This window comes from Sprattus sprattus (assembly GCF_963457725.1).
Source record: "Sprattus sprattus genome assembly, chromosome: 16".
NCBI classification, from domain to species: domain Eukaryota; kingdom Metazoa; phylum Chordata; class Actinopteri; order Clupeiformes; family Clupeidae; genus Sprattus; species Sprattus sprattus.
This window is the reverse complement of record NC_137914.1, coordinates 22,800,774-22,814,252: the sequence shown is the minus strand read 5'-3', so window position 1 is coordinate 22,814,252 and position 13,479 is coordinate 22,800,774. Positions and strand designations below refer to the sequence as shown.

Below are 13,479 nucleotides of genomic sequence, written 5' to 3'. Positions count from 1 at the left end.
TCTTGAGATATTTTCACCTGTACAAAACACATTCAGAGCCCTCTCATAGAATCAGATTGAAGGCTCTGTATCCGGGCGTGTCCAAAAATGACGAGTTCAAACTCTATCGTCCAAAAACTTAAATGCAGTGTACTTTGAGCTCACGATCAAGCGAAGTTAGATAACGATGTTCACACGAAAGCAAACTAAGTTAAACTTAGAAACAGTACGGCAGATATTGTCCTGACAGATATTGAATTTGTCTATGGAACAAATAGCGATGAGTAAAATTGACATATAAATAGATATTTCACCCAAACTAAATGCAGGGAAGGCCGTGCTTCCCATGCTCAAAGCAATCAGCCCTGCTGTAATTTGTAACTTTGAACTCATTTGATTTGTATAGCATCCTTTCCTTTAAAAAGGTAATGGCAATTTAGTGGTATGGTGGAATTAAATTTCAGCCATAATGTACAGCGAGGCAATTGTTTTATAACCTTATTACAACCTTTGCAATTAGCTGCTAAATACTCTAATGAATATCTCCAGGCAATGAACAAATTCCTTGATTGCCCTCATTAAAACCCCATGATAGTGATGACACACAACAATGGGTTTGGAGTGTCCAAAGGCACCTACTTGTGCATTTTTTGATGCCGGATCCTTTCTTCAGGGCATGCCGGCTGAGTTTGCACTGAAAGTTATCCTCCCAGAACTCGGCAAACCAAATATTTCTCCTGTTGTTGTCCAGGGTCCGGCTGATGAAATAGCGATCAAACCCTAGGAGAAATCAATACAATACAGTTGCTGCGCTGCACTTTCTTCCAGTTGCTTTATGACACTATTGATTGATAAATACTCACATATTGTCTTGAGACAGAAGTTGCAATTCTTAAAGACTTTCTTTGAACTTTTTGTAAACTGTCTTATACCTGTTTGTATCATCCATCACATATTCACATATTTCCAGAGCAGGAGGTCGATGCGTGATGATTACCTTTGATGGACTGACGCCTGGGTAGGATGGTGATGGCTCCTTCTGCCATCCCTTCCTGGTGCAACACTGGGGATATCTTTGCCCCCCAGCTGTCAGATCCTATCCAAATGAAGTGACCTGGTCCACTGGCATTCTTAGCGGCCTGTAGAAGTTGCCTGGGGAGAAAAAGAGAACGAGAAAAAAGAAAAGGGAAAACTCATTTAATGCCTCTATTGTCCAGGTGGTCCATTGTCACCTTTTTGTTCAAGGACAGAGAGGCTCCAAACACCTTTCTGTGTGAAGTGAATTTCACAGTTCACAAGGTCAGACATTTTTCATTGTGCAAAATCTCAGCTTTTGGGGCATCACAACAAAATCGATTCCCTTCTGAGAAGCCGACATTCCAGCGAGGGCGGCAGGATTTCCTCTAAGCAGGCTTTGACACCGGCCATCTGCGCTGGACTGTGACGCCTCACTGCTAGGGCTTCAACAGGTGCTGGCTGCCCCAAGGCCTTTGTGTGTGTGTGTGTGTGTGTGTGTGTGTGTGTCTGTGTGTCTGTGTGAGGGAGAGAGGAAGAGAGTAAGGGATGGTGTGTGTGTGTGTGTGTGTGAGGGGAGTTGTGTGTGTGTGTGTGTGTGTGTGTGTGTGTGTGTGTGTGTGTGTGTATGTGTGTGTGTGTGTGTGTGTGTGTGTGTGTGTGCGAGAGAGAGTGAGAGAGAGTGCGTTTGTGTGTGTGTGTTTGTTTGTGTGTGTGTGTTTGTGTGTGTGTGTGTGTGTGTGAGGACAGAAGTACTAATGAAGAGGCATCAGCAGCAGCGGTGCGAGAGAGACAGATGATAACTAAGAAAAGTCCCCCGCTGTTCCAAGAGTTCCCATATCTAATTACCCCTCCTGCTCCCTCACACACTGACCAGCAGACAGAAAAAAAGAACACACACACACACACACACACACCACATTCAGTGGACCTGACTGGACCGTTGCCCCCGGGGTCCACTGGCCAGATGGATGCCTTGCTTCCTCACCAACTCTTATTTACCCGTCCTCTCAAGCACATGGAGGGCGCTGCTCAGTCCTATCACTTCTAACTGATCACAAGCTTGCTTTGGCATAAGTTGTGGGGTAAACACTGGCCTCTTGATTTACAGTGCTGCCCAGATCCTTTCCCTGTCCTGACAAACTATTTAGTTCTGAGGGTAATTGTCTTGTAAATTCTTTCTCTTCTTTTGAGCCACGCAATACGGCTTTGGCAAAAATAATTGAATATGTTCTTATCATTTAGGGTTTCGCACATCGCCATGAACTGTTGCTCCCTCTAAGTGGTGAAGTTGTGGCCATCTGTTGGCATTAATTCCATTTTTTAAAGAGCTCTGCACAGTTTCCTTTTATTATCAGTTCATACATCTGTAATGAAGATGACACAAGTAAAGTAGATTCCAAAAATTCATTTTCAATTTCCATTTGAAGAGCCCATTTTTGCTAGAAGGTAGGTATATTGGTACCCTATCACAAGACATACCTGTTACTGTGTACCAATACCAAATAACACAATGTCACTAATTTATCATCAGTGAGCAACAGGCCCTTGGTTATAATCCTGATACTAATCTTAATCCCTATCTTGTTACACTATGAGGAAGTTCACTTTATATGAAGGACCTAATATAATGTGTCCTCTGTTGTCAAGTATATCCATGTTACTGTTTACCTGCTTGAACTATATTCTACAGCTCAGGTCACTTATTGTCACTCATATCTGCATAAATCATGTTTACCATTTGAGTTTACAGGGTACTGGGATATTTATACTATGATCAAGCAGTGTTGAAGGTGTTCTGGTGGACATGTCATACATGTTCACAGGGAATATTAGCTGAGCTAACGATGCCAAGCCCTTTGGTCTGCTGTGATGGTGATGAATGCCCATTAGGCTAACTGCCAGAATGACTGTATCTAGGTACAACATTCTCCAGAGGGAACTGGATGAAAGCATATATTTTCTGCACTTCCTTGCGTGTGTGCCATCAGGCTTGTTGCAACTTCACTGACAATGCCTGACCCCCCCCCCCCCCTCCCCCCCAAATTATAAGGCCCAAGTGAGCCTGGTTTGGATGCTGAACGTGCTGTAACACTTGGGAGATGAGTCAGCCTAAATCATACGTCTTGTAGAACGCCTTCCATGTGATTGCAACATCGCCATAAGAGCAATATGGTGATTTAGTGCATGTTATAAAATGAAATGTTGGCACATACTGTTGGCACTGAAAACAACAGCTGGCACTCGAGACTACTGATGCTTTAGGCTTGCCTGAGTAAACGTTGGGCCAGGAGGAAAGTTAAACAAGAGAAACGTTGCCAAAATGCAACTTTTTTCAGAATTTGTCCAAGCATAGCAACCATAACCATCATTTCACACAAACCCCAACTCCTGCACTAATCCTATTTGGCACCTTATCCTACTCTAACATGGGCTATCAAAACAAAGTGGGACCAAAAGTTCAGATTGACCTGATTAGCTGATTTAAAGGTACAGTCCATGGTTCTAATCCGATATACTTTTTGTAAAATTCAGTATATTGCTCCTCACGGCCCTCTAGCTGTCCATTCAGTGTTTGCATTAAACACACATAATCCTGGCTCTGTACACTGAAAAACAAGCATAATGGCTCGGAGGGGAAGGTTGTAATTTATTTGGCTGTTGAGCTTAAATATCAACAACCACAACAACCAAACTGAAATGGCAGACTCTGCCTTTAATAGTTTAGCAAATTCTGGTTAAATATTTCATTATTTTGAGATGCCCATTCATTTTGAGATGCCCGAGATAGCTGAACCTTTGTAAATATAAGTTGCTAAAACAACAAAATTAAGCTTTAATGCTGTAGATATTCTTCTTTAAAATACAAAACTTGTATCCCTCTATGGTAGGGGTCTTCAACAGGGGGTCCGCGACCGTATACATTGATCGAGAAGACGTTATCTTTCAGTCCAATCGACAAATTCAGCTACCCACAGGAGCTCTCTCAAGTTGGGCACCGGTTCACTCACAGCACCTTTCATGCAAATACGACAGCACAGGCACTAGCAATCAGATCGCGTTTCTGCTCAAGTCTAAAGAGCGCGAAGATACAAAATAAAAGATGGCGGACCAAACTCCATAGCTGGTCTTGTTTGTACCTATATATTGTTAGTTTGACATTTTTTTGCTTAGTTTTAAAAAATAAATAAAGAGAAATAGACACTGTAAAACGTTAATTGTAACTGAAAAATAAGTCTGAGAGGATTTGCGAGGTGTATGAGCCCCCTATCTAAAGTTAGCATGCTACTACCTACAATCTTAACAACTTGCTAGCGGTGTGATTGGTTTGTTGACCTGTCAATCTCACTATAACATCTATGTTGTCAACACAACTCCATGCGCCAGACTCCTCCTCCGTCATCCGTTGGATTGTGTCAGTCAGGAGTTATTGAAAAGAAGATACATCTCACTAATGTGGGAGGATGTGTGCCATCGACAGATGCTTGAGGATTCACTGTCCCTTTTTTATGTATGATGAAATAAAAACATATATCTGTGAATTATTTTAATAAGTTGTTATTAATTGAGTTGTTTGCAAGATTCATGTTTATAAATGGCAGTGGCACGGCCACCCTGAACATTTTTATTTTTTAACATTGAATTTAACCTAACATTTTTGAACATCGAATTTAACTTAACATTTTTTAACATTGAATTGAATTTAACATTTAACAACATGAAAGTACCTTTAAAAATGTTAATGAATATATTAACCTTTGTATTATTTGAATAGCTTAGCATTGAATACACGATAACAGGGTAGCTATGTTTATTTGGCACTAGGCCCAGTATATTATAAACAAACTTTTATGCAATTTATATAGTAGGGGGTCCCTGCTCATCTCGCCATCAGTTTGGGGGTCCCTGGCCTGAAAAACGTTGAAGACCCCTGCTCTATGGTGCAGTTAAGAAGTTCCACAAACAAAATGGCACACAAAACTCTAGACGCAATAAGAATGAGCTTACACTGTTATCATAATATAATTCAAAAGAAAAAAGACTTCCTTACCTGATATCATCTTCACTTGCGAATAAAACGACCACACGAGCATTGGGGTTGTCCCTGAGTCTTGTTATGATTTTATCAAACTCTCCTGGTTTGGGCTCTCGAGGAATCTTCACTGACTGGGCGATGCAAACTCCTCCTGCGGTACACCAGAAAGAGCAATGGAGTAACCAAGCCAGCAGGTATCAGAAATTGGATTTTAGACTCAAGCATGAATATACATTGCAGTTTTTTTTTTCTTTACATCCAGCCATTTATTTCATTTAGCTTTGGTCAAACTTTGCAAAACATTGACTTTAATTCCCCATTGCTGAATGAGAAATAACAACAAAGTTAGTAGATGGGATGTTTTCATTTTATTGACGTCGGCAAAAATGCAACACTAAGACCTAATATTCGATCCTGATGCCGCAGCTCAACAGCCTCTCTCTCAGGGTCAGGTCCAGCGAAATTTGACCATTTAGCACGGAAGGTGATTTTCTTTAAACCCAGTCTAATCCCACACCACTATATCTTCCCCTACATTTTATGGATGTCTGGACCGAAGATAAAAATTGTGCAGGTGTAATAATTCACAGCATGAGGAATGCCTGGTATTACGAAAATCCTTTGAGAAGGCACATGAGTGCAGATTTTCGATGCATGGAGTGTCTGGACAATTTATGGCACTGCCAATAAGACAGCAGAAGCCATGCAACAACTTCCACCAGTGAAACTGAGATGAATTGAAACTGTTGATGACATTTACTAAAAGAAATCCAATGTGTGTGTGTGTGTGTCTGTGTCTGTGTCTATGTGTGTCTGTGTCTGTGTCTGGTGTGTGGTGTGTGGTGTGTGTGTGTGTGTGTGTGTGTGTGTGTGTGTGTGTGTGTGTGGGGGGGGGGGGGGGTGGTTGGGATGGGTAGGTATAGTTCACTCGTATAGCCATTGTTTGCCCTGTGAAGCAGAAGGGAAAAGCGCTGTGCATTCCTGAGGCCCCTCTTCACCAGATTAAGTCTTGCAGCACTCACTGTGCATTCAGAGTAGGTCCCAGCATTTACCAAAAAGCCAGAGTTGTGGTCCTCTGAGCCGTATTTAGAATGCCTGTAGTTGAGAGGGGTTACGCTTGTAGTGGGGTTTCACATTAGTTTCGCATCAGGCCTGAAAGAGTTGGGGATGGGGCGTGGGGCAGGATTAGGGGAGAGGACCACAAACTAGAGATGCGCGGTTGGCGGTTGCACCCGCGGTTAAATCGTGGATCGGGCGGATGATGTGACAAAAAATAATATTTTAATTAAATTCGGGCGGGTGGCGGTTTACCCAACGAAATTCAAAATATATACACATTGTTAAATGCCGTTACCTACATCCAAGCACATTTTGAAATAATCAAATTTTCATCAGGCAGTAAATTGGCCTTGTTCCGTGTATGCATACAAAGCAAACAAAGGAAGCAAAAAAGTTTAAATTAAGTGACGATCCCTATCATGTCGCGTCTCTTTGCAACGCCGCAAACCTGCAAGCTATGAGTCAGCTGTCAGTATTGGAAGAAGCCTTAACGTGTCATAGATAAAACTGCCTGGGTTATTTTGTTTCATTAGGCTATTAGTTATATTTTAAAACAGCCAGTCATTGTAGCCTACCACTCGTGGAATAAGGAATTTCAAAGAGATGATGGAGTGATTTGACTCAGAAGTGACATTGGGCATTAGCAGCACGAGATGAACAAGTTAAACTTCTAGCTCAGTAACATCACCAGCTAAGAAAGAAGGTAAGAAAAATAGTCGGAAAACTTTGATTTGCAAGGCAAGCAGGCAAGTGTTGGGGTTGTTACAGTATAAAGCCTACAATGCAGTGAAATTTCGGAATTACTAGACTCGGCGTTTCCTTCTAAACTAAAAACAGTAGGCTATATTACCATATTAAAATGGTGTACCAAATTGCGTTTTATTACAATGATAAAAAAAGTGTAGGCTTACTAGCCTATGGTAAGGTCAGGTTTGCCGATGTGCTTGGCTATTTTAAAGTTTCTCCCTGTGCATCGATCGGAGACAGACGTTACTACTCACTGATAATATTCTGGGGATAGGCTACAACATAGCCAATAGGCTTTCATACTAGGGGCTTTATCCTTTAAATATCTTTGCGGCATTGGATCAGTCTCCTTTCAAGAACAGGCAAGAACTTTCTAGCCTCGCGTCACAGCGCCTATAGGCTACCTAAAAACAACAGGCGGATGGCGGGCGGGTGCGGTTTTGAAAATTGGTCAAAAAAATTGGTGCGGATGGATAGCGGACGGATCATGCGTTTTGTGATGCGGTTGCGGATGAAATAATAGCCCATCCGCGCATCTCTACCACAAACGTAAGGCCACAAACAGCAGAGATACCTAAAGAGGTTGTTTTCAGTGGTTATCTCTCTGTGCCACCATGTCAGATCCTAATGGCCCGCATATGTCTATTCACTTTCCTTTGCTTTTAGTGCTGTTAATCTGATAGCTTTTCACACTGTTTCATCACAGTCTAATAAAGCATCAGTTCAGGTCAGTTTGTGTCCATGTGGTGTTGAAGTGGTGCTGAAGTGGCTGGTCACAAATAAGGTTGCATGATCAAACAATAATACACAACTACACTATTCATAGATGACCACAAACAGGCTCAATTACCAGCCTGGATAGATTTTGAAACCCATATATACAACGCGTATAATGAACCCATAACAGCAACGAAAACATATTCAGCCATCGTATCCATTCCAACACTGAATATTCAGCCTTTAAGTCATTGGCTGGAGAAGCAGTGGCCACGGCCGAGGCATCTGATATGGAAAGAAAAAAAATTTACTTGGCGAAGCTTTCTAATCCCCTCTGAAACATTTCAAGAGAATTGTTTTGTCTTCCTGCCAAAATGCCACGGAGCAAATTGCATGTTAATGAAGGCCTGTCTCCCCAGCTCCTGCACAAAGGCGAGCCACTGAGCAATCAATGTCCAAATAATACCCTCTGGTTCGGTTCATGGCTGCCGGGGGCAACACGGTGGATCACAAAACAAAGTGCCAATAGAGTCCTGAAAGTAATAGGCTTTGCAGGGGAAAAGGGCCGGGAAAAGGGCTCGGGGAGGGGAGAGGAGAGGAGAGGAGAGGAGAGGAGAGGAGAGGAAAGGAGAGTTGGGAGGGGGAAGGCTGAAAGCCCGGTGAGGTAACAAATGATTTAGAGAGAGCGGCCTGGTCAGTGGTCATAGCGGGTTGACTCAGGAGTGCAGTATTCTGACCCAACCCCTCAACCTAGTTTTTGCATTTTACTGAGTGAACAATAGCTCTCTCTCTGTGTGTGTGTGTGTGTGTGTGCGTGTGCGTGTGTGTGTGCGTGGGCGTGTGTGCGCGTGTGTGTGTGGGCGTGTGTGTGGGCGTGTGTGCGCGTGTGTGTGGGCATGTGTGCGTGTGTGTGCGTGTGTGTGTGCGCGTGTGTGTGTGTGTGTGTGTGTGTGTGTCTGTGTGTGTGTGTGTGTGCATGTGTGTGCGTGTAGTATGTGTGTGAGTATGTATGTGTATTCCAAAGACGGAAAATTAAAAACTAATTTATGTTTGCACTGGAGAGGTAGTGAGATGCTTTCCTTGTCTTTCACTGACCACGTTTCCTATTTCTGCAGCACTTTCTTTCGTGAATTCATTTATTTACATGAAAAGTGGAGTGACTCTCCGTTGACTTTGAGGACAACAAAAGTTCTCTTCCTCTATCGCTCTCTCTTTCTCTACCCCATCTCTATCACTCCCTTTCTCTCTGTCTCTATCTGTCCCTCTCTCTCACTCTCTCTCTCTCTCATTTGTCACGGTGGGTTCGCACAGTATACCCACCAGTGAGAGAAACTTCCAAGAACAGCCTGCAGAGGACCTAATCAGCATTTCATTTCTAATCATGCACACTTGAGTGCATTATCATAACGACAGCTTTCTCTTTTTGTGGGGAGCCATTGATTGTGGGAAGTGTGGAGGGAATGGACGAAACTGCCTTGCGGACATAGACCATGATTTCAAAGTCACTCCATAGGCTAAAGCTATTTTACACAAACCAGGTCGACAAGGCAGTATTTTGAGCGCTGTCAAAAAGAAGTCACGTGGCACTTTCAACAAACAACGTTAACATTATTGTAAGAATATCATTTTTTTTCTTTTGACAGACAGATTCTGAAATGTAAGGTTTAGTGAGGATAACTTATGTGTGCATCACTTTCGGGTAGGTGTACTGTATCATAGAATCTCCCAAGAAATCAGAAACAGAAATCAGAAACTGAAATACCCTGGTGTCATTCAGGAATATTGATTGGTTCTGAAATGCAGCTGAAAGCCTACTGGCTGTTGTAGAAGGAACTTTCCTCTGTTCACAGAGCGCTAGATCCTCCTTTAGAGCTCAACCGATATCACTGCAGAGGAGAAGATCTGTTTATTGGTGGGGGGGGGGCTTTTTGGCCATTTTGACATGGCTGCCAGATAAACAGTAGAAGTCCCCCGAGCACACCAATGCAATATTTTGGATTGAATCTCAAATGCTCTGGGCACTTATGGAGCAGCAATGTTTATTGCACCGGACAGAATATGAGAGAACACTCTCAATGCAGAGGACTGCATTCTTCCTGCAGACAAAAAGGCTTCGCTCACCGTGGGATTTGTTCAAGGATGCATCACTGCAGTTTGAAGGTTGTTGTCTGACCTCTATTTGCAATTCTTCCTCTAAATGATTCTACCACTACTGTTCTTTCTAGGGTTACGTTGTACAAAAAGGTTTTGGACAGGGACGTGCACAGGAGTGTGCTAAGGTTGCTTGGGCAACTGCCCGTTTGCCCTCTTTGACTGAAGTTGCCCCTCCGAAGGAAATAAGTTGCCCCTCCGAAAGAAATATATATTTGCGATTGCATGACGGGGGCGTGGCAGTCGCATGAAGTGACAGCTGAAAATGATATTGTGAAAATTTGCGATTACATGACGGGGGCATGGCAGCCGCGGTAAGTGACAGTTTAAAATTATATTTTGAAAATTTGCGATTACATGATGGGGGCATGGCAGCCGCGGTAAGTGACAGTTTAAAATTATATTTTGAAAATGTGCGATTCCATGACGGGGGCGTGGCAGTTGCGGGTAGTGACAGCTTAAAATGATATTGTGAAAATTTGCAATTACATGACGGGGGCGTGGCAGTGAAAAAACTGCCCTTCAAAATTCCTGTGCACGTCCCTGGTTTTGGAGATATAATGATATCATCACACTGTCAACAGTCCTGACAAACAATATGATCTCGTGCTGATCTTGCTTGGCAAAATATAGCCTAGCCAGGTGAGTTACCCCCTTACAATCAAATTATTAAGCTTTTTTGGTGCAGAGAAAGCTATCCCATTGAATACATAGCCTTCTCAAGAATAACAATTGTTCACATAGGCAATTCATTTATTCATGTTCATTTATCTGAAAAAGACATTAGGCCATTCTTAAAGAGGAATATCATTAATAACTTAGATGCAACATTCAGGAAGGTTCTTTTGTTTTCACTTGGCCATTAACTAACCTTGTAACACCAACAGGAGCGTACACTGAGAGATTGCTTTTATTAAGGCTTGTGGTCTTCCCACCTAATGTCTTATTTAGACTGATTGAACCCAAGTGAGCCCTCTGTGGTGGCTAATCAAGCCATTTCTCAACTAAATGCCAATACTGCTCCTTAATATTAAGCTGCTTAATGCATTGGTTTCAATACCCTCTGTATCCAATGAGCAGTCAAAAGTAGTGACAGATCCATTCTGCCAGTTAGAAGACATTTCCACTCATCCTCACTGTCCTGGAATGGTAATTAGGTGCACTGATCCATTGATCAACCATTATGTTCTGTACATGTTTAAACAAGTCTAATAGAATACCTCTAGACTTCTTGTCATTGTATATAGTGTATGTGTATCCACCTGCCAAGGTAAATAAAATATGAAGCTAATCTGGTCCTTCATTTAAAGTTCGTTAATTCCACTCAGTAGTATTTCAGACCTGCGTCATCGCACACTTCCATGGAGGGAGCGCTTATCTGCACCCGCAGGGCACTGAGAGTCCCTAGAAACAGATGCTGGGAGGAAATGGGAATTCAAACAGACTACCTGCGTCAGTGACGCAGACAGCTCACTCAGGAGATTCTAAAGACTGAGTCCTTGTGCCTCCTTCATGAGTGACCTACTGAGCACACTCAATCTGGAGGTCACAGACATGGGATGTTTGAGACATTTTCACAATGAAAATGCGTCATTGCCATGTTTTTTCCCCCTCCTGTTTGGATTGCTCACGTAACATAGGCCAGCAGGTTCAGAGCGGTACAGTGTGCAAAGCTCATTCCCCAGACGCCTAAAGAGACGGGCTAACAACTGATGCAAGCACCCTTGGGTTTAAGCTTCTTTGCTAGCGTGGCAGACTCCGGTGCCCTGAAGCTGTTTGCTGAAGTCCAGTGCAGAAATGGAGTCCAGATCTACCTCAGAAATGTCCCCCAGAACCACACAACTGCTGGTGCATACACTGTCTAAGTGGTGGCTTGATCCATGAAGGTGAGTTGTTCTTTTTGATGGCTTGGCAAGTGCACTTCGTTGTTAATAATGCAATTTGTTTTTATCGATCTAATTATGATTCTGCCTCATTATGCATTTCCTGCAGTGTTTCATTTATGTGAGGTAATAATCTGTCAGTAATGAGTGCCTTCCGGAAACTGGTGCTTCTTTTGCTCAAAAAAGACAACCCTAGATTTCAGTTAGCTGCAGGTCTAGTTTTAATTAGACAGCACAGCTTGAGCATATCTCCCATCATTGTAATTCACTATCTTTGCCAATCTACCAGGTTGACTTTCCATTCATAGGTAATGACAATGTGTCAGTCAGTTAGAAATAATAAATTGAAGAGAGGCATGGGAGCTAATGATTCCTTCTGCTCTATGCAGTTTTGGAGGAAATCTACCTTTTCGATTCACATGTTTTTTTTAAAAGATGAATTCTAATTACCATCATCATCGTTATGATCATTTTTCCCCATAATATCCACGGCTACTATTCACGGGAAAGTGAATATATGTTTCTCCTTTTTTGGACAAGTCTATTATACTTTGAATCAATTTCCTGTCATAACTTTCATGGAGAAAGTTTAACCATTTTACGCATAATGAAATACATCTGATTTCCAAACTATGACAAAATCTAATTCTCATGCTATTCATGATCTTTCTCTATTTCCAACCCTGGCAGAGAAACCCCCCCTATATTCAGAAACAGCTGGGAGGGCCTGCACCACTCACGATCTGCTTGCAGAGAAGCTGAGCAACAATCTGCACAGCAATTAACGGCCCATGGGGGAAACATTCACGCCATAAAAATTAAATACAGCCCACTCACGGGGGCTGATTGCTTTTTTTTATCTTCTGGGATGGGCACAGGGAACATATGTGAGATCTTACCATCTAATCTCATTTCTTGTTGTGTCTTCATACACACAATGTGCTCCCAACTGTATGATTTATTTACCTCTGAAATACCAAGAAGTGATATTTAAATAGGATATTGGAAGGAAGCAAAAAAAAATCTTTATCTTTTAATAGAAACATTGATATTTTATGGGCTAATACCACATATGTCTCTCAGCTGTATGAGCTTGATCATACAGTCAAATCTATAAACACTATAAAATCTATAAATTCCAGTGAACTGATATGTGTGCTATCTATCTGTCCCGAGAGGTGCACATGCTCCTTGCTGTGTTTACGCCAAGACAACATCACAGGCACGCACCCTTTGATAAGTGTGAGAAGAACATCCGCACGCTCTCTGTCTGTGACACATCTCTGTGCAGAGGGCTGTGATCCAGATACCTGGCTAATCTGCATGAATCAGCGGGGGGCGTGCTCCACGGGCAGCACTGAGATAATGTGTGTGTGATGGAACATGGGCACGTGAGCTCACAGCTCCGAGGGCTGTCACCATAGCAGAGCACGACCAGAAATACCACCTCCCCTGACACGAAGCCATTGCCTCTCCAGTTCCACAGTTGCATTCTTGGTGGAGAGTACCTTTTAATACACAGCAACCCCCCTGTGGTGATGAAAAAAGGGCCCACACCATATTGCAGCTCTGCAGTGTTGCTCGTTCACCAGCCCTTCTCTGCAGTGTTGATCATTCATCATTTAATTTGAGTTGATCCAAATTTAGGTGAAGCCTTGTCGATTGCACAGGCACACGCCGGTGCCCACATCAAAGCAAGAACAATAGGATCAGGTAAAAACAACACTGTGCTCCTGCTCTACAACTGGCTCAGAAAAGGCTGAAGACATCACTGATGCAGAACTTGTACATGTGCTTGGAAGCATCAAGGTAGCCTGCAGCAATGACATCTATTTAATACAAAAGAGGAAACCTTGTTAAACTCTTTCATTTTATGGTTGTTCAGCAGAGTAG

The 13,479-nt window shown here is 42.6% G+C and overlaps 1 protein-coding gene across 1 annotated transcript in view; it reads right to left on the bottom strand.

Moving 5' to 3' along the window:
• The window catches only part of LOC308377510 (metabotropic glutamate receptor 4-like), a gene marked incomplete at both ends in the record, with an annotated part of 143,737 nt that overhangs the window by 33,344 nt on the left and 96,914 nt on the right, over positions 1-13,479 (bottom strand). Inside the window, 3 exons of the mRNA XM_080854198.1 lie at positions 619-759; positions 977-1,131; positions 5,045-5,180. Coding sequence (XP_080710324.1) covers positions 619-759; positions 977-1,131; positions 5,045-5,180 — 432 coding nt within the window. The remainder of the gene's footprint in view (positions 1-618; positions 760-976; positions 1,132-5,044; positions 5,181-13,479) is intronic.